The sequence below is a fragment of the Lynx rufus genome, unplaced genomic scaffold (genome assembly GCF_022079265.1).
Source record: "Lynx rufus isolate CCGP_SWC_20201006 ecotype Redwood Valley unplaced genomic scaffold, mLynRuf1.p SCAF_3, whole genome shotgun sequence".
Taxonomy (NCBI): domain Eukaryota; kingdom Metazoa; phylum Chordata; class Mammalia; order Carnivora; family Felidae; genus Lynx; species Lynx rufus.
The window spans coordinates 162,689,922-162,712,709 of NW_025814845.1; the positions used below are offsets into that span (position 1 = coordinate 162,689,922).

Below are 22,788 nucleotides of genomic sequence, written 5' to 3' on the forward strand. Positions count from 1 at the left end.
CTTTTTAGGCATGGTAGAGACCTGATCTAAACATTTTTAAAGGCCATTCTATTATGTGAAGAGTTTATCAGTGCAAGTGAGTAGCAGACCAGTAAAAAGGCCATTGCAGGCAAGTAAGATAAGTTGGTAACTTGGACTTAGGTAGTGGCAGTGGAGAAAGAATGACCAGGATTTGAGAATATGTTGCAGGTAGAAACATCAAAACTTGCTCACAGATGGATATGAGAATGAGGAAAAGAATCAAGGTATTAAGGTTGACTTGTACTTGAATTTCTTCTGGCTTGAGCATTTACTGAGATGTGGATGGCCTTTAAGAAAGAGAACAACAACTGCCAAACTACAAAAAATAAAAATAAATATATATTAAAAAAAGAAGAAGAGAGCAATGTAACCCCCACAAAACAGGAATTGTGAGATGGGAGCAATTTAGGAAGCAGGGTCATCAGCCATGGGGTTGTAGGACTGGGGAGTGCCAGAAGAGAAAGAATGTATAGTTCTCAAAGGTTGGTAATGCAAGTTACTAAAGAAGCATGAAGGATCACCAGCCAGTGCGGAGTGCCCTTCTGAGGTCTGTGATTTTTTTAAGTTTATTTATTTATTTTTGGGGGGAGGGGTAGAGAGAGCAAATCCCTGAACCCAAGAACCACGAGACCACGACCTGAGCCGAAATCAGGAGTCTAATGCTTAACTGACTGAGATACCACACACCCTGGTTTGTGATCATTTTTAATCAGTGTAGAGTGAAACTAGTCAATTAATTATTTGGTTAGATTTCCTTCCATGAAGTTCTCCTTTGCTCCCCATTTTTTCTGTTTTCTTTCTTCTAGCTATCTATAATTTGGAAGTGAAATCTACATTTTTATTATTGAATATAATCCTCATTTTTCCTTACTTCAAAATGGTAAATTGATCATGTAAATTGTATATAATTTTTAAAATATTAATTGAACTGAATGTTGAATTTTTCTTTCTAAAACACCCCCAAATTAAATTTTCACTCTGCATGGCTTAAAAACTATTTACTTAATACAACAATAATTTTCACTTTTTCTAAACTAATTTACAACCATTGTCTGGTTTCCTTCTCTCCTTTATCCAGTTCTCAACATTTCCTAAGGCTCACATAACTGTTCTCAACTTGTCAAAGGGTGACTGTGAGGAAACATTTTTACTTTCAAAGATGACCATCTGCCTTTTTAAAAAGTTGACAGAAACTATCCAAATGCCTGTTAATAGTTGAATGAATAAATTGTGGTATAGTCATATAAAGGAATACTATACAACAGTCAAAGTAAAGCTATGGCCCACAACAATATGGATAGTTTTTACACCCATAATATTGAAGTCACACAAAAGTAAATATGGGATCCTATTTTTTTGTAGAGTAAAAAAGGTAGGTAAAAGTCAGTAAGTTGTTATTTGGGGGAGAGAGGCAATGAAAGGGGGCTTACCGGATGGTGGTAATGTGTGTTTTGACTGAAGTGGTGGCTAAATAGTGTGTTCACTTTATGATACTTCATCATCTGACCCTGATGATTTAGAAAATCTCTGGTGTTTATTCTACTTTAATAAACTAAAAGTTTATTAAGCAAACAAGGGCTATATAAAATATGTAAAATTGCCTTTCTTTTAGAGAATGGGAGATATTTATATGCTCATGTGATGTCTTCATTTGGCTCCTTACATAAGTATCAAAAATAAATTTATGTCTTAGCTTTATATGACCATTTAAGGGAATGAGAATAAATACAGGTAAGTTGAGGAAGGTTGGTTAGAAGTTCGATGTTTTTCAAAGTCTTAAAGGCCAAGAGCTGGTTCACTTACTAATAGGCTTTTTAAGGAAATAGATAAATACAGTTTTGTTTTTTTTTTAAATGTTTATTTATTTTGAGATTGGAAGAGAGAGAAAGCAAGCCAAGGGAGAGAGAGAGAGAGAGAGAGAGAGAGAGAGATGGAGGGAGAGAATCCCAAGCAAGACCCGTGCTGTCAGCACAGAGCCTGACATGGGGCTCGAACTCACAAACTGTGAGATCATGACCTGAGCCGAAATCAAGAGTCAGACGCTCAACTGACTGAGCCACCCAGGCGCCCCGATAAATACAGTTTTTAAGGAAAAAAGAAAACCCTTGACATTAAAAGGATAAGTTGTGTCACAATTATTGTAGAAGGCTTAACTTTGTCTTCTTGTTTGATAAACTGGAAAGAAGTAAGCCACTTGTTTTGACATAAGGACTGAACATGTTTTAAACTCACTGATCTCAAACAGTTTAGATTTTAATTTCTATCTAACTATGCTTTCCTTTTCTATAAACTTTTATTAAAAATACCTAGCATTCATTCTCTGTGGTTCTCATTATCCTTATCTGTAGAATAAAAGCTATGGGACTAAATGAAGAACTTTTAATTTGAAATCCATGAATGCCAAGGTCTTTGAATCCTCTGAAAATGAAAGAAAATCATACATAGGTGTGTATATATGCATTTTTCTAGGGAGCTATCAGTAGCTTTCATCTGTTTTTGTAAGGTCCCTTCCACTCTGGTATTCTAGAATTAGTGAAACAAAGATTAATTTTCATGTAGATACACAGATTTTCTCTAAGACTGATTAGAAGGGTTATTAGTGTTTTGATCTGAATATCAGGTATTTCAAAAATTTGTTTTTAAACAAATTGAAATGTAAACTATTAGATACACGTTAAAAATTTTTTTTAATGTTCATTTATTTTTGAGAGAGAGAGAGAGAGAGAGAGAGAGAGAGAGAGACAGAGAGAGGGAGTGGGGGAGGGGCAGAGAGGGAGTCACAGAATCTGAAGCAGTCTCCAGGCTCCGAACTGTCAGCACACAGCTAGATCATGACCTGAGCCAAAGTTGGATGCTTAACCAACTGAGCCACCCAGGTGCCCCTATACCAGTAAGTTTAAAACATCATTAGCCCTTAGCCCTCTCCTACATCACATAAACTATATTCCCCTCAAAAGGCCTACTACAGCTACGGGTGCCTGGGTGGCTCAGTCAGTTAAGCATCTGACTTTGACTCAGGTCATGATCTGGTGGTTTACAAGTTTGAGTCCACTTCGAGCTCTGTGCTGACAGCCTGCTTCAGATTCTGTGTCTCCCTCTCTCACTGCTCCTCCCCCACTTGTGGTCTCTCACTCTCTCGCTCTAAAAAAAAAAAAAAAGGCCTACAGCTAAATACCACTAGTCTGAAAGAATAGGGACAGTGTCCAAACACATTCAATGTTTCTAACAAGGTGTTTACTCCTCTCGTGCACCCTTCTGGGACATAGAACAAGTCAGGAGATGCAGGTGGATGATAACACTTCAAATTTGCTTGCAGTCAGTATCTCAATGCTTAAAACAAATACTAATGCCATGAAGATGGTCTGGTTTGGGGAGAATAACAAAAGCTCAGTGATTGTCTTTATTTCTATAATATAGCTTCCTATCGGTAGCCTTTAGAGCCCACTGGCCTGACCCTGGGAAACTCAAGTCTTAGAGCCATAAAAACTTGAGTGCCCTTTCCTATTCTGACCCACTCCCAGGTTTTTGGGTTGCTGTTTAGCAAAATAGAAGAGCCTGGAGTACATCAGTACATTTAGTATTTCAAAGAGTGGTGAAGGAAAGTGTTGGTGCAAACACAAAGACACAGACTCAGAAAAGAACATTTCAACATCACAAGAGAGGACAAAAACATATGGATCATTTCAATAAATGTACAAAAACCATCTGGCAAAGTACAACATCCATTCATGATAAAAACCCTCAACATAATAAAGGCCATATATGAAAAACCCACAGCAACATACTTAATGGTGAAAAACTGAGAGCTTTCCCCCTAAGGTCTGGAACATGATAACGATGTCCACTCCCACCACTTTTATTCAAAATAGCACTGAAGTCCTAGCCATAGCAATCAGACAATAAAAAGAAATAAAAGGCATCTGAATTGAAAAGAAAGAAAACTGTCACTTTTTGTAGATGACATATTACATATAGAAAACCCTCAAGACTCCAATATACTACTAGAACTGATAAATGAATATAATAAGGTTGTAGGATACAAAATCAATATACAGAAATCTGTAGCATTTTTATGTACTAATAATGAGGTAGCGGAAAGAAATTAAGAAAGCAATTCCATTTATAATGGCATCACAAAGAATGAAATACCTAGGGATAAATTTAACCAAGGAGGTGAAAGATCTATACTCTGAAAACTATAAAACATGGATGAAACAAACTGAAGATAACAAGTAAATGAAAAGATACACCATTCATGGATTGGAAGAATTAACATTGTTACAATGTCTGTACTACCCAAAGCAATCTACAGACTCCATGCAATCCCTGTGAAAATACCACATCAGTTTTCACAGAACTAGAACAAATAATACTAAAATTTGTATGGAACCACAAAAGGCCCAGAATAGCCAAACCATGCTTGAGAAAGAAGAACAAGGCAGGAGGTATCACAATCCCAGACTTTAAGATATACTACAAAGTTGTAATACTCAAACAGTATGATACTGGCATAAAAATAGACACATAGATTAGTGGAATAGACAGCCCAGAAATAAACACACGATTATATGGTCAATCTTCAACAAAGGAGGCAAGAATATGCAATGGGGAAAAGAGAGTCTTTTTTTTTTTTTAGTATTTATTTTGAGAGAGAGAGAGCGTGGGGGAGGGGCACAGAAGGGAGAGAAAGAGAGACCCCCAAGTAGGCCCTGTGTTGTCAGTGCAGAGCCCAATGTGGGCTTAATCTCAGGAACTGTGAGATCATGACCTGAGCCAAAATGAAGAGTCAGATGCTTAACTGATTGAGCCACTCAGGTGCCCCAAGACAGTCTCTTCAACAAATGGTGTTAGGAAAACTGCACAGCTACATGTGACAGAATGCAACTGGACTACTTTATGTCAATATATACAAAAACAAATTCAAAATGGATTAAAGACCTAAACACGAGACCTGAAACCATAAAAATCCTTGAAGAGAGTGTAGGCAGTATTCTCTCTGACATGAGCTATAGCAACATTTTTCTAGATATGTTCCCTAAAGCAAGTAAAATAAAAGCAAAAAACAAAAAAAAAACAAAAAAATTATTGGGACTGTATCAAAATAAAAAGGTTTTTTTCTTTAAAAATAAATCTAACAAAATAATGCCCCTCTCCCCTGCTTATACTCTCTGAAAGTAATAATAAAAAGCTGCTTCTGTACTGCAAAGGAAACAACCAACAAGAAAAAAACCTACTGAATGGGAGAAGATATTTGCAAATCATCTATCCAATAAGGAGTTAGTACCCAAAATATATAAAGAATTTATACAACTCAACACCACAAAAGCAAATAATACAATTACAAAATGGGCAGAAGGCATGAACAGACATTTCTCCAAAGAAGACATACAGATCGCCAATAGACATGTGAAAAAATGTTCAACATCACTAAACATCAGGAAAATGCAAATCAAAACTGCAATGAGACATTACCTTACACCTGTCAGAATGGCTAAAATCAAAAGCCTGAGAAACAAGTGTTGATGAGAAGGTGGAGAAAAATGAACCCTCTTGCACTGTTGGTGGGAATGCAAACTGGTGCAGCCGCTATGAAAAACAGTATGGAGGTTCCTCAGAAAATTAATAGAATTACCATGTGATCCAGCAATTCCACTACTGGGTCTTTACCCAAAGAAAATGAAAATACTAATTCAAAAAGATATAGGCACCCCTATGTTTAATGCAGCATTATTTACAATGGCTAAGATATGAAAATAACCCAAATGTCCACTGATAGATGAAGAAGTTGCAGTGTGTGTGTGCGTGTATACATATGTATATGTATACACACATATATGTATACACGCACACACACACCAACTTCTTCAGTGTGTGCGTGCATATATATATATATAGTGTATATATATGTACATATATATATGTATACACACACACACACACACACACACACACACACACACACACACACACAAAATGGAATATTACCCAGCCATAAAAAAGAATGAAATCTTTCCATTTGCAACAATATGGATAGATCTAGAGGGTATAATGGTATGTGAAGTTAAGTCAGAGAAAGACAAATACCATATGATTTCACTCCTATGGAAGTTAAGAAACATCTAAGAAAGATACAGGCATCCCTATTTAACCAGAACTCTTAAATATTACATATCTATATAAAATATAGAGAACTGGTGGGGAGATGGGTGGGGGGATGGGTAGAATAGGTGAAGGGGATTAAGAGTACAGTTATAATGTTGAGCCCTGAGTAATGTATAGAATTGTTGAATCACTGTATTGTATACCTGCAACTAATATAATATTAACTGTATGTTAATTATACTGGAATTAAAGTTAAAAAAATAAGTTAAAAAAAAGAACCTTTCAGTTATCAAATATATACTCAAAAGAAACAGGAGTGGGGAATCAGGGTACAGGCCTAATTTCTAATTCACCTGTATTGTCCAGAATAGATTGTCCAGATTAAAGAATTTTCCTCAAGAACAAAACATTTCTGCTTTTTCAATTTAACAATATCTAAGCATAATTAATTAGAAATGTGATGAGGTACACTTGCGTGGCTCAGTCTTAACTCTTGATTTTGGCTCAGGCCATCATCTCTTAGATGGTGAGATCCAGTCCTGCATCAGGCTCTATGCTGACAGTGCAGAGCCTGTTTAAGACTAGCTGCCACCCCCCCCCCACCCAACACCTCCCCTCCCTGCTCTCTGTCCCTCTCTCACTTGTGCATGTGCACTCTTTCTCAGAATAAACATTTAATTTTTTTTAACGCTTATTCATTTTTGAGAGACAGAGACAGGGCATGAGCTGGTGAGGGGCAGAGAGAAAGAGAGAGGAAGACACAGAATTGGAAGCAGGCTCCAGGCTCTGAGCTGTCTGCACACAGCCCAATATAGGGCTCAAACTCACGGACTGTGAGATCATGACCTGAGCTCAACCAACTGAGCCACGCAGGCACCCCAACAAATAAACATTAAAAAAAAATAGAAGAAATGTGATGAGACATCAGACGTCCATTAGTGGAAAAGGAATGCTATTTCAGGAGTTCTGAATTTTAAAGCAAATATTAGAAGAAAGGAATATAACACAAGTTTTTAATTTTAGATATGTTGCTTTTATTCAAAAGAATATCCGCTTGACAACTTAAATCACAAAATTTGGACCAAACCACGAGTCCGCTGAAATAGTCCTGTGAGGTATGTATCTGCACAGCCACAGGGACTGACAAAGTCTTTTCGTCTCTTGTTGCTCTCAAATGCTGAGAACTGTGGTAGCTGAAACCACTGTTCTAGTGGACAGTTATAATAATTATTTCTTCATCTTGTTCCCTACAGAGCTGCCCAAAGTTATCTTCTGCTCCTGGGGTTGGACCGTGTTTTTGTGAAAGTTACAATATTGCTATTTACAAATATCCAAATAGTTCTTTTGATTTATATGATCTAACTCTGAATCATAGAAGTATTACTATGATGTTTAAAACACTGATTGACTACTTACTTTAAATACTCTCTCAGATCCCTTACATGTTTATTACCAGTGATCAGTAAAGAGGACATAATAAGCAGGTCTAAAATTCTGAGATGTCTACATGTTCCCTTTTTAGTTTAATAAGACTTCACTTTATATAGTGTTTTTGTATGTTACAAAGTTGGTACAATACACCTCTACCAGGAAAGTCTTAGAAGGAATTCCAAATATTACAATAAAATTGTAACTAGAAACATGACACACGAAGCAGAATACATGCACAGAAAATTAAATCCTTTCCAAAAAATGACACTGCTGTAGCCCTACACCAAATCTGTAATTGGTGAAAAATCCATTTCTAGTCTGGTAAATGGTAGTATAGCAACCTCTTAACTCATTAGCTTTTCAACTTGTGACTGCCGCTGAAATGTTTTCTATGAAGCATGCCACTGTCTGTATTAGACATTTGATTTGGAAGTGTAGAATTAGGATTCATGAAGTCTTGGTATATAACCTTTCTAGACCTTTCCTTTAGGATCACCTAAGTTATGGTACTCCAATGTGTTCTGAAAGACTTCCCAAGGATCCCACTTTCTCTCCTGCTTCCCCTCTCCATAACCTTCACATCTACTTGAACCCATACTAGGGAGTCTACTAAGAGTATAATACCTGCTCAGTCACTTATTTGTGTGTGGCTTCAGGCAAAAAAACTTTGACCTGTAACATATGGGTTTCATCTGTGAAAAGGAAGGCCTTCACATAACTATCCCAACGATAAAAGTATGCAAGAAATGCTTTAATTATAATGTGCTATATTTAAGCACTTTTTCTCTATGACAAGCAGCTTTGTCCTAGGCCCAAATTAGAAAACACTGTTACTGATACTTCATTCAGCATCTCATTAATTGATGACTAATTAGTCTGATGAACTTGAGAGAATGTGATAGATTTGGTTTTCCTCTCCTTATCACTACATAATGAGGCTCACTAATACATGAACGGACAGTATGACTATCAGTGACTGCAAGTAACAGATCCAACACTAACCCTTAGCATCAAGGACTAGTTCACAAATGAGCAGTTCACAAATGAGCAGTGCCACCTGAGGGAGTTACGATTTCATAACACTTGTGGCTTTGAATATTCTAAACCAGAAAATTGCAGATGAGAGCACTGGGGACTTAAGCTGTAGCTATCAAAAAAGCAAGATAACTTTCTTACTGAATTGCCTCAGACATTTGCGCATTCGGTTAGACCTGAGGAATCTGGGCTCTATGCTGCCATCTAGGGACAGTATTACAAAAGTTTTCTGACCAGAGAAAAGCAAATTTGGCTGTTTTGTTGGTATAGCTCACCAGTAATTTCTCTTGTCAAATTTAAATAGTGTTCCTTTACCCTCCTAATGTCTTTAATGCTCATTGCCATGAAAATCTACTTTCCTTAGAAATGCATCAAACTACTATGTGTTTGCAGTATTATAGAGGTTCCTGAAAAAAATTTCCCTTTACAGTTACTTGTATATACTATTCTTATAAAAGGACCAAACTCTTGTTTAAATGTCATAAGTGAGAAAATCAAGAGTGCTGACTGGAGATAAACGTCTTATATCTTATTAATTCTTCTATTGATTAAGAAGTGTCTTATAAGCTAGTATATGAAATCAAATTATAAACTTCAAGTTTCTTCTTTCACTTTTAGCTGTTAGCAAACAATTATATCAGAATGGAAAAGCACAGCTGCTCCAAGTACATAAAACTTAGCTAGTACTGAAAGAAACACTGACTTTCCCCCAATATTGTACAATATTTTATTGTAACAAAAATATTTAAACGTATCTCATACCAATATATTACCATATAGGTACTCACTGAGAAGGATAAATTGGATAAACTGTAAAACAATATCTTACTATATACATCCAATTATTCTGAGTAATTTTTGGAAAAAAAAGATATAAAAATCATCCCTTTTTATATAATTCCATATTTTTTCCAGATACTTCATAGACAACATAGAATCAGCATATAATTGTAAATTATTATTATAATTCTAACCTTAATATTAGAACCTGTACATGTAAAAATTCCAGTCATATATTGCTAGACATTTGCCAAATGAAATCAAATGTTTGTCATACAGTGGTTTTACGCTCGTATAATAATATTCAAATGCCATATGCTGCCATGGGTCCTTCTGTTTGATTTCACGTATTAGCTGAAATATTTTAGTAAACTCACATTTTTTCACCTGTTTAGTCTCTGTGTTATCACCTCTCGATACATAATAGAGATGTAGATGAGCAACAAAAAGATGACAAAGAAATCATCTAGAAAGCCTAGAATTCCAAACAAGGCTTCAGGTACAAAATCTAGAGGTGATATAAGATAGAAAAAAGCTCCCATTAAACAAAGTATTATCCTGATGCGGAACATCCAGAAAAGGCCCCCGACTGAAAACATTTCCCTGAATGCATGCCTCAGTAAAGTAGGTAGATCCATAATTCTTTCCATAATCTGGCAGAGGAAAGAACAAATATGATTTGTCATCTAATATGTCAGACTTCAAAATAATATAATTTTCTTACAATGTGCAAACTCCGTTAACATGAGTTAGGAGTTTCATATATTTTCTAGTTACACATTTTACTTCAAACAGATCTTTCATTACTAGGTTCTTATAAAATAGATCTTATTGCAGATAACTGAAAGGCAACTAAAATGTCCACAAACTTGAAAATAGAGGATACAGTGAGGCAAAACTCAAGTCCTCTATTATTTGAATTAATAAAATAAACGAAATGAAGAACTTATCAAGTCTCAGCTCTAAAGTCAGACAGGTCTGGGTTTAAACCCCAAGTCAATCACCTTGGGGGAAGTTGTTTAACCTACTAGAGATCCAGCAACAACTAATGGAGTATGATATGCCACAAGGACTAGTAAGAACTAAAAGAGATATTGTATACAAAAGATCTTTATAAATTGCTAGACAATATATAAGTAGTATACGTTAAAGACACGGTAACTCGGAGGACTCTGACAGTCTAAGAACAGCAATGAAAGGGACTCCATCTTAGGATGTTTATTCGGCTTAACTTGAGTTTAAGTGAATTACTAACTGCCACAGTGATTTTTGGAAAGCCAGACCCTACCTTTCTGAAAATGATTAAGTTTCTGAATATGTACAGAAACATCAATTACTGGGATTTTACATAAGTGAGCATAATTTTCACAGCTGAAATTTTACAAATTATATAAATTTTTGAAAATTGAGGGATTCAGAGAAATTAGAACCCTCATACACTACTGGTGGGAATGAATGGCCTCCTTGGAAACAATCTGGCAGTTCCTCTAAATGTTAAACATAGAGTTATAATATCAAGCAATTCCATAATGAATTACCCAGGAGAAATGAAAACATATGTCCAAAGAAAAACTGGTACACAAATGTTAATGGAAACATTATCCATAATAGCCAAAAAACAGAAACAATTCAAATGTCCATCAACTGAATGGATAAACAAAATGTGATATATTTGGCCACAAAAAGCAATGAAGTTCTGATAGATGTATTACAACATGGATGAACCTTGAAAACACTAAGTGAAACAAGCCAAAGACAAAAGGCCAAATACTATATGATCCCATTTCAATGAAATGACGAAATATTCAAAGTAGCCAAATCTATAGAGACAGAAAGTAAATTAGTGGTTGCCAAGGGCTGGGGGTAGGGAACAGGAAAGGGGACAATGGGAAAGGATGGCTAAAGCTTTTGGAATGATGAAAATATTCTAAAGTTAATTATGGTGATAATCCAATTATATTTACTCTGAATACATGAAAGACCATTGAACTGTATACAGGTTGCACTTTATGACATGTAAAATACATCTAAATAAAGCTGTTAAAATAAGTACTAGTATCTATTTGTATTGCTTCGAGCGAGTTAGTTTATCCTCTGACTGCAAACTTCTCATTTGTTTTGTGTAGTTTGTTTGTTGACTACATGATCTAGAAGGTCCTGTGTGGTAATGAACTACCATGACTTCTCAATATAACTTCTTTCTTTATCTCATTTCTCAGGGGCTAGGAGATGCAGAGAAACTGACCAAAGGAAGAAAGTCACTTCCTGTGGTCATTCCACTGTAACAGTTCAGCTATTTTTTAATAATCTGTATAATTCCTATATATCCAAGTCTAGGTATGTATCTTGTGTGTTTAACAAGTACCAAATGAGAGGGAGGGGGAGATAAAAATGGGAAGAACTATTTTCTAAGGAAACAGTTTTATAAACTCCACCAGATTATCTTATAAATCCTTTTTGGAAAACTGGTCACAAAAAACAAAATGGTCTTTTTAGAATCATTCTAAATGTTAATTTCCTATTCTTTATGGGTGAAACTAATATTGAAAGCAAGACAGGTGCACAACTTTCACAAAGTCTATAGTCAGTTACTTTAAATATTCTAGTGACCAGATAGGATATCTTTTGAATATTTTTCTGTCCTTTATCAGAGCTATTTGTTCACTTCTCAGATGGTGTCATTTATATAAAATCTATAATAAATAGATAAGAAGTATGAAATGGGTTATTAAGAAATGTTTATATATTAATCACAATCTTACTTCAACTTTGGAGGTGACAGAATATCAAACTAAGAGCTAAATGTTTCTATTACACTATAATTTCATAACCTACAAAGATTTCTTATTTATTAAATATCTGATATGTACCAAAAAAATAATAATTGAGCAATGGTATGCTTCACACTTACAAATATTAATAGATATCTTAAAATGATTTATTTTTAAGGTCAGTGGTAGTCTTGAATTTGGAACATGTGAATTTTCAAAGAATCATCCTATAGATGTTACTGCAGAATATGTAAAAAAAAAATTGCTGGATGAAAAATAGCAGAAGAGGCTCCCAGATAACTGTGGATTAAATTTTCTTTCTGTTTAAACATCTAGAATATTTACCCTTTATCCACATGGGTATGCCTTTAAAGGTATATGACATCACAGTATAAGGAACATGTGCAAGGGTGCACAAGAGCACACAAGTGTTTAATACTGAAGCATTTTAACAGCTTATATTCTTGATGGAAAGTAGTAGTATCAATTCTTAAGGATAGCTTATTAATCTATTCAACAAATATTAAGGGCCTACTGTATACCAGGGCACTGAAATTGGCAATGAGAATATAACAGTGAATATATAAACATGGTCGTTGCCCTTATGAAGCTTTTAGTTTACTGAGAAAAGGATACTGAACAAGATTTGAGTACTGTTTGTAATAAATGCTACAAAGGGAAATGTATAGAGGACAATAATAGAGAATACCTTAGCTGATCAAGGCAACCCTCTTTGAAGAAGGTCTATTTAAGAGCGACCTAAAGGATAACAAGAGCAGAGGGACAAGCACCCCAAACCAAGGGGTCACATGTGAAAGCATTAGATGGAAAGACTTGGAGTGCATTTTGAGAGCTGAAAAGTGACTGGTGGAGGTGAAGCATTTTGGGCGAGGGGAAGGGAGGGACCAGGTCATACAGGGCTGTGTAAGCCCAGTAAGGAGTTGGAACATTATTCCACAACATTGGAAGTTTTAAAATATAAGAATATCATGGTCTTACTTATGTTTTCAAAATATCACTTGGGCTGCTGTGCAGAGAAAAAAGTCACAGTGAAGAGGCCACTTGCAGTTATTCTAAGCAAGAGATGATGGTGGCTTGGGCTAGTATGATGGCTATAGACACAGGACATTTTTATGAAATTAAAATGACAGGATCTCCCAAAAAGAGAGAAAAAAATGATACAACTTATTTATAGATCAGATGAAGGGAATGAGGGAAAGGAAATCAAAACAATTAAGACTGAAAAAAGAGTAAACTGAGTTGAGGAGACAAGCAATTCAATACTGTACATGTCACGTTTGAGGTGCCTATGGAACATCCAAATGGATATGGAAATGTATAGTCTAGAGCTCAGAGGAGAGGTCTAGGCCCTCCATATAAATCTGTACTTAGAATATTCTGATTTTTGAAGTACATAGTCATGCACATGTTTCTAGAATTGTTAGATTTTGAAACAACTGGAATGAGTCAGTAAAATGTGACAGTATATAATCTATCAGACGCCTTTTTTGGGAGGAGGAGGTAAACTGTAAAATGAACGTGTTCTTTAAAAATCAAATGTTTTTGAGTAGCTAAAATGATAAACCAAAAAAACTGCCTAACACCGAGGGTTACTTAGGAAAACATTTCAAACAGGAAACCAGGGTAAGTAAAAAAGAGGAAAACACAACTGTAAAATTTTTCAGAAGATCCCAAGTTATAAGCCTCTTTTATAAAGACTTTTATAATCCTTTTTTTTTTTTTTTTAGACAGAAAACTGTAGTTCTTGGGAAAGCTGTAACTCAGTGATTGACAACAACGATGAAGTTTGTTAAAACTTTACCTAAACACATAAACAATGAGATTCTTTTACAGTCAAAGAATACTTGTTGGTAAATCTCACCTTATCAAAAAGAAGTATCATTATACTGTAACTTTGCACCTGCTATAACATTACTTACAGATCTGGGCTGCCCTGAGAATCTCCGGTTATAATCATTAATATCTTGACGCAATGATACAACATCCTGAGACTGGTCATTTTCACCAAATACTGTTAGCAGTAAAGTTACCTGTATATTACAAAAAACAAACAAAAAAACACTGTTAAACCTTTCTACAGCATTAATTTTTTCATTTTGTGTTATTATTCAACAGAATGAGAAAAGCTTCTAAATTTATATTTCACTCATTTCCTTTAATAAAGGCAACATGGGGAAGAAAGTAAGTTATCATTGCCTTACAATAAAATCCAATGCAAAATGTAATCTGAATTCCTATAAAATCAAATGCGTACCTTAACCAAACATGGGTTCTAATATGTTCCAGTTCACACCAGGGATAAAGCCAGTAGTTCTCTGTTTGAACTAACAAATATTTGAAGATACGAGAACTGAAAAAAATATTCAGGGGCAAAGTGACATAAAAATATATATCACTCTGAGAGAGAAAAATTAGGGAAGTTGGTTTTTTTTTTTTTTGAGGAGGGGGGGTTCACATGCAGGGGAGGGGCAGAGAGAGACAGAGAAAGACAGAGAGAGAAAATCCCAAGCAGGTTCCGTGCTGTCAGTACAGAGCCCAACATGGGGCTCGATCCTATGAATGGTGAGATCATGACCTGAGCTGAGATCAAGAGCAGGACACTCAACCAACTGAGCCACCCAGGTGCCCCTGGAATTTCTTTTTTTGATCAAAATTATTCTTCAACCTCACTGGTATTTGAAATATCTTTGAATACTACCAAACAGAATACAGAGATTAAGTTATTGCAGGGACCCACTCTCAAGCACCCATCCCTACTATAATCAAAAAGGGTAGGGGCACCTGGGTGGCTCAGTTGGTTGAGTGTCCAACTTCGGCTCAGGTCATGATCTTGTGGCCTGTGAGTTTGAGCCCCGCGTCAGGCTCTGTGCTGACAGCTCAGAGCCTGGAGCCCACTTCAGATTCTGTGTCTCCCTCTCTCTGCCCCTCCCCAGCTCATGCTCTGTCTCTCTCTCTCTCTCTGTCAAAAATAAATAAACATTAAAAAAAAGTTTTTTTTTTTCTAAAAAGGTAATTTGTGACACTGTAATATAACACAATATTTTTAGCCTGGTTCCTCCATGGTAGAGGTGAGTATACACAAATATCACAGGAACATAACTGGGGTAATCTGAAGATGACAGTACCTTGAAAAATCAGTATATTTAAAAATATAACAATGTTTATAGAAATGCTAAATGTATGATGAGATACAAATGGGAAGAAGCAGTAACAGATTTAGGTTTAAATCATCTAGGTGTTTTTATCCTTCATCAGTTCAGCTTTCCAAACAGATGCTTTCCAAACTCAGATGCTTTCCAAACAAAGGACTGACAAAGAACTGTAGGTGGTAGGAAAGCAGGTACAGCCTGTTTTCACAAATATGTTAATAAAAATGCATCTTTCAGTAAATAATAATTGAGTACCTATTGTGGGCCAGGCACTGTATTAAGGGCTACATGTACCCCCAAAATGAAGACATAGCCCTGCCCCTTGCTAACCACAACACCCAAGATAGAAGGGGAGGCAGACCTGTTCAACAGCCTGTTACAAGGCACTATGGTGGGGGTTATAATGATGCTTCAGAGGAAGGACTTCTGCTTGGGGTGCTCAGAATACTGGAAACATAAGCTGGCCCTTGAAGTGCAGGTAGGACTATTGGTATGTTAGCGTATACATTCAGGAAGAGAAGTGGTGAGTATGTTACAGTCGGAAGCAGCAGCCTATGCACTATTTCCAGCGAAACAGGATGGGGAGCAGGTATCTGCCACCTGTCTTGCTTCTAGGATGAATTATTCTACAGTTAGGGAACCAAAAGCTATTATATAAAAACAATTTTATCTCCACCTCTTTAACCTCTAGCAATTTATGGGTGATCCAAAGGATATCACCTGCTAATACATATATACCCTATGAAAAGCCATGGATAGAGCCAAGAAGGGGACAGGTGGTGGAACTAGCTCTTTAATGCTAGACCTATGGCCTGGTCTCAGTGTTGCTGGCAGATAGCTAAAGATTATGAGAGGTGGTACTGGCAAATAAACTTCAGTGTTGACTGCTTGTGTCACATATTAAATCAGCCACAGAGGCAGTGCCCCCCAAAAAAAACAAAAACAAAAACAAAAACTATTTTCCTCCTGCCATGTGCTACAAAGTCAAATGTGAAAGACGCAGAATTTGGGAATGTACAAGCAAGGAGGAAAAAAGATAAAGCCCTGAACCTCTCTCTCTACACCAAAAAGGGAGGCAGTAATGGGGGTAAGTGGATGGCCAGAACAAAGGTTGAAAGTATCTGTGCATGTGCATTCATATAACAATAAGTCCAAAAATCAGACAAAATTAAACAATAATCTTAGAGATGCATGCTAAGGTAATAAACCTATAAAGAAAATCAAGGAAATGCTTATCATAAAAGTCAATAGTAGTTGCCTCTAGAAGATGTAGGAGAGAGTAGAGATTTGGAAGGGGTCCCGAAGAAATTTCTGGGGGCTGTTGGCCAGTTTCTACTTCATCTGAGTGGTGATTATTGAAGTGTTGCTTTGTGGTAATTCAATAAGCAGTACTTCTTTGTTTTGTGTATGTCTGTTATATTCTACCAAGAATTTTTCAAAAATTGTCACCTCTTCTATCATTTTGTTTATTTTCTGATCTCTGTGGGTTTATGCCTTTACAAAATGTCTTGTTCTTTTAGTGGGGTGGCAAGCAATAGTAAATATATGTGTTCAATTTGACATCTTAACTTGGAAGCTCTCTATCCTTTTCAGGACTTCATTTTGCACTTTGGAAGACTTCCTAAGGAGCTGCTGTCTTTTTCATGTTCATAACTCATTACTAGAAAGGTATTTTTATTTTAATTTTCTTAATGTTTATTTATTTTGAGAAAGAGAGAAAGACAGAGTGTGAGCAGGGGAGGGGCAGAGAGACAGGGAGACACAGAATCCAAAGCAGGCTTCAGGCTCTGAGCTGTTAGCACAGAGCCCTATGCGGGGCTTGAACCCACAAACCATGAGATCAGGACCTGAGCTGAAGTCAGACACTTAACTGAGCCACCCAGATGCCCCAATATTATTTTATTTTTTTTTTAATTTTTTTTTCAACGTTTATTTATTTTTGGGACAGAGAGAGACAGAGCATGAATGGGCGAGGGGCAGAGAGAGAGGGAGACACAGAATCAGAAACAGGCTCCAGGCTCTGAGCCATCAGCCCAGAGCCCGACGCGGGGCTCGAACTCACAGACCGCGAGATCGTGACCTGGCTGAAGTCGGACGCTTAACCGACTGCGCCACCCAGGCGCCCCGCCCCAATATTATTTTAAATGAGAAACAAGTATATAGGAAATTATGAAAAAATAGTATACAACTGTTAGAATGTTCTGTTTTACTACATTTGCTAATTAAAAAACTAAGACTTAATTTTCTCGGGTTTTTCAGTATTTTGTTTTTCCAGTTTGTCAAAGAAATTGAGAAAATGTGGCACATATCATCTGTGCTAACATTTCAGTCTTCAATATATGTTTATAAAAACTGTCTCCCTCCTGAAGTAGCTTCTGTACTAACTATAACGGTCTGATCTGTTCTAGATAATGTAATGTGGTTATGTCTCCAAAAGAGACATTTTATGAGACTGATGCGCTGCCCGCTGCGCTAAGAAGGCACCTTAAAACAGACATTTTAAAAAATTATTATCCATCATAGAAAGCTACCTACACCCTCACTGGAGAAGGGCAGATTAAAAATAAATAAAAAAGGAAAAATATTTTTTTCAAAAGAAGTATATGTAGGGGAAATATCTGTTTAAGCTTGATTAGCTAGTTCAGTTATTCCTTTGCTAGTATTATAATAAAGACTTATTAGAATTTTAGGGAGGATTCATTTAGCAGCTGTTTTTTATTACAACTAAAGGATTTCAAAGGGAATTTCTTTCTTTTTTTTTTTAGTGTCTGTAAGACACTAAAAAAAAAAATAATGGAGGGATGCCTGGGTGGCTCAGTCAATTGAGTGTCCGACTTGGTTTTGGCTTAGCTCATGATCCCAGGGTTGTGGAATTGAGCCCTGCATCAGGCTCTGCACTGAGTGTGGAGCATACTTGAGATTCTCTCTCTCCCTCTGTGCTTCTCCTCCACTAGTGCTCTCTCTCTAAAATAATAAAAATAAAAATAAATAAGGGGGTAACATTATAGAAGTTTGGAAAAATAGAACTACCCTATGATCCAGCATCTGCACTGCTAGGTATTTACCCAAAGGATACAAAAATACTCTAATAGCCAAATTACAGAAATAGCCCAAATGTCCATCGACTGATGAATGGATAAAGAAGATATGGTATGTATGTACAGCGGAGTATTACTAAGCCATAATAAAAAATGAAATCTTGGCCATGTACAATGATGTGGATGGGGCTAGAAAGTATTATCTATGTGAAATAAGTCAGTCAGAGAAAGACAAATATATGATTTCACTCATATGTGGAATTTAAGAAACAAATGAGCAAAGTGGAAGAAAAAAGAGAGAGAGGCAAACCAAGAAACAGACCCTTAACTATAGAGAACAAACTGATGGTTGCAAGGGGGGGGAGGGGGACGGGTAGGGATGGGTTAAATACATGATGGGATTAAGGAGTGCACTTAATCCCAGATGAGCGCAGGGTGATATATCCAAGTGTTGAATCACTATATCGTACACCTGAAACTAATATTACACTATATGTTAATTAACTGGAATTTAAATAAAAACTTTAATAAAAATAATTCAAAATTTAGATACAGAAATTATACAAATTTACAAAATAAACTAGCATAAATGATGCTTTCTGGATACAAACATTACCGTTTGTCTACAGATTGGACAACTGATTGCCCCAAGCCATGAACCGTATCGCCAGTATGCAATAATGCAGGTACCTATGAGAAAAAAAACCATTAATACTGATGTTTTAAATTTTAAAGCCCATGAGTCCTCAGAAAGTTTCAAATTTGAAATATTTTTATAGCATCATCTTATTTTAAAATATTTTTATTTCATTTCATTTCAGGCAAATTCAAATCTGGTAATAATTCCCAGCCATTAAAAAATATTTTTATTTGAACTACCAATTAAGATAAAATTATACAATCCAAAGCAAGAATACATTAACTGCTTCAATACTGTGAGGCTTAATAGAAAATACTGCATTTCCTATGTAAAATAAATGAACATCACTGAAAATATGATAACCAACAAATCACAGCATAAATTTTCTGTTCCAAATGGTATATACGTTACAAAAACATAGCTTGTATTTTTTTAAAAATTTAGAATGCCAAATTACAGTAGTATCAATAATAATAATAAAGTACTATGAATAAGGAACCAAAGGATACAAAAATTACATGCTACCTGACCTAATAAAATTTATAATCTAGTTCAATAATTCAACCAACTTTTGTACTGGATAGATCTGATTTTTCTGCCTGAAGCTGTTCATGAGCAGCAAAACAACTAAACACAGCTTAAAGGAAGAGTTTATAGACCTCAAAATTAGCAGGTAAGCTAAGTGTATAAGCACTAAAGTTCAGACCAGTAACAAATGAAGAAGGAATATTTATTTTATTTTATTTTATTTATTTATTTATGAAGAAGAAGAAAGAGGAGGAGGAATACTTTAAAATCCTATCTGATGTTTAAGGGCCCAATTCATTTCTTCTCTGCAGGACGCCTGTTTCTCAGACCATTCAGGTCCCATTGTGAATCTGAACTAAGTGCTTCCAGTCTCATTTCTACCTCCAAGATCTTTTCTGTATTCTTTAAAAAAAATTTTTTTAAGAAGAGTTTTTTTCTAATGTTTATTGATTTTTGAGAGAGAGAGAGAGAGAGAGAGAGAGAGAGAGAGAGAGAGAGAGAGAGAAAGAGAGAGTGCGAGCAAGGGGCAGAGAGAGGGAGGGAGACACAGAATCTGAAGCAGGCTCCGGGCTCTGAGCTGTCAAGATAGAGCCCAGTGCAGGGCTTGAACTCACGAACCATGAGATCGTGACCTGAGCCGAAGTCGGATGCTTAACAGACTGAGCCACACAGGCGCCCCATCTGTCTTCTTATCCTTGTCTTAGCAACCTAGGTTAGCCCTTCTGCGTTCCTTATTCTGATTCTTCCAGATCAAATAAATGTCTAGAATTTGGAATAAGCAATGACAGTCAAATTGAGAAGTCCAAGGTGACATACTGAAATCAATCAGAAGGTAGTTAAATCTCAAACTATGTAATATTAACTTTAAGTACAAAAGGTATGTAGGAGAGAGAATTCTGGGATATATCAGAGAGTCATTTGTAGATGAGAAAGGATTCGAACTGAACTTTGTAGGATAGGTAAGATTTAGAAATAGAAAACAGGAGGGAGGATGCTCCAAGTTTTATGAATAGCAAAGAGCAAATACCAGAAGTAGAACTAAGTGGTATTTAAAGAGACTGGTGAGCATCCAACGGGCTAAGCAAAGGCTATCCAAATTGGACATTACAGTGACTGTGGGGAAAAACTGGTTCAGTGATTTAAAGATGAATTTAAAAGCTAAACAATTTTTATCTGATATCTTTTCCTACTTTCAGAGTGCTGTGTTAGCTAATATTTATTAATTTGAGCAATCTAATTTCATATAGAAACTATATGAAAGCAAAACTTATAAATCTTGTCAGTATTAACATCTATAATGATGCCTTAGTTTTATCTATGACTTTTTCACTCAAAAGTTCAATGTGTTTTGACATATGTTAACTTATTTAATCCCACATCTCTTTTCTACAAATTGGGGTACAGATGTCCTTGTTTTGCAAATTATGTAATGGCCACTGCCTGCACAGAAAAACTATGGTCCAGCAAATCAAACACTTCAGTTCACATACATCTGCTGTGATATGCTTAATGTTTTCCCTTTTCTTCAACCTTCCCCCTGTATAAAAAGAGAGATCCACCTAAATAAGATGGTGGGAGAGACAATGACATTAATCTGGGTCACAATCTCTCTCAATGTATTTATTTGTAAAATGGGAAAAACACCTCATAAGACTGCTGGAGAATTAAATAAAACAATGTGGGTTACAAATGCAAGTAAGATGAAGTCTGTTGCTGTTATTATTCTTAACACACTGTAAAGGAACAGAACTGTAGTTCCATATATAGGAACCAAGCTAAGGTGCTCTGGATATATACGGTATCAGTATACTTGAACTACCATTCAAAGAAACACATTTCTGTTTGAGAAGCTGAGTAACAAGTTTTTTGAATCTTTGAACCTAGAGACAGTAAATAAGTGTCTAGCAAGTACAGCAGGATATCAGAAGCAATCTACCCAATTACGTCAGACCCAGAAACCAAGAACACAATACAGCCATCTTTGAATTGACTAGGTTATCCACTCAGTGAATTACCTAAGCCTGGGCTGGCAAACAGAGTTCATCTAGCCTGCCAAACCGCACTGATTCTGATTCCAAAGTATTGTGTTAAAGGATGGCCATTTAGGCCATATCCAGACTCAGAAAGAATGTCCAATTGATTAGGAATATCTACCAGAGGTTCGAGAGGGGGAAAAGTATCTGCTTTCTCTGTGGTCATTTAATTCTCTGTAGCTGATCTTTCATAATTTTGCTGCTCATTAGCATTCCCAACAGACAAAGACACTGAAATAAGTGTTTTATAATTTGTTAGCTAATTTAGACAAAACCTTTAGGGAAGACAATGAAATTAATGGATGATGCAATAATAGGACTGGTCAGGTATAGAAAAGGTATAGAAAACCCTGCATTGCATGATATGGATTCCAAAGTATTTATGCCATCCCTGAGAGCATAAATAATAGCATTATATACCTAATAGTTCTATATAATCCCAAACAAAAGATACAATAGGGAGAAAGAAACTTAAAGGATCATTGTATGCTATATTTTAAATTAGTCTTAAAATGGAAAATGGGTACATTTTGGGAACAATTAGAACCCTATCTTGAATATAGCCATTGGAACAAGAAAGAAATACTACAAATAAAACAACAGGTCTAGTGAATGGATAAATGTTAAGTAGAGAGTAGTTATGTAAGCCACTAATCACGTAATAGAATTGACCACAGGGTTTGAAGTAGACCTACATTTAAAATCTGGCTCTTTCTCTGGCTGGGTTATCCTTTATAAAATTTCTTAGCTCAGTTTCAGTTTCCTTGTATGTGGAGTTTGACACAATGAAGTAACTTAAATGTCCAGCACATAGCAGGTATGTAGTAACTGACTCTCCTCAATCTCATAGGAGCACAATAAGCAATGACTATATGATACCTCGTTCTCTATGAAATCTTTCTGGAGGAAAGAAATGCCCAGAGGTAGAAAGCACCCCTTACTGATACTAAGTAAGTGTGAAATTGGTGTTCCCTTCTTGTCCTACTATATGCTCTGTGTTCTTATTCTCTCTTACAAACCCTCCTAAGGTCACACACACACACACACACAACAGGCTAATAACTTTTGTGCTGACGCAGGATAAAAAGGAGGTAGGAGAGCTAAGGGAAGGTCTTGGGCAGGGTCCTTGAGAGAACCTTCCTGCCTTGGGAAGGACTACCAAAAAGTGATAAACAATGAAGGATTCAATGAATCCCTCATGGTATTCATATACTTGAATTACCATTCAAAGAAGCACAT

At 36.0% G+C, this 22,788-nt stretch overlaps 1 protein-coding gene across 8 annotated transcripts in view; it reads right to left on the reverse strand.

Annotated features, from left to right (window-relative positions):
* Positions 1-22,788, reverse strand: part of RNF170 (ring finger protein 170) — a 52,847-nt gene that overhangs the window by 1,892 nt on the left and 28,167 nt on the right. For 7 of the 8 annotated variants that reach the window (XM_047090827.1, XM_047090830.1, XM_047090828.1 and 4 more), the window contains 3 exons: positions 18,965-19,038; positions 14,081-14,191; positions 7,141-10,022 (listed from right to left, as the gene is read on the reverse strand). In XM_047090827.1, coding sequence (XP_046946783.1) covers positions 9,753-10,022; positions 14,081-14,191; positions 18,965-19,038 — 455 coding nt within the window. In that variant the 3' untranslated portion in view covers positions 7,141-9,752. Of the gene's footprint in view, positions 1-7,140; positions 10,023-14,080; positions 14,192-18,964; positions 19,039-22,788 lie in introns of those variants that run through there. The other variant, XM_047090831.1, reaches the window with a different exon arrangement.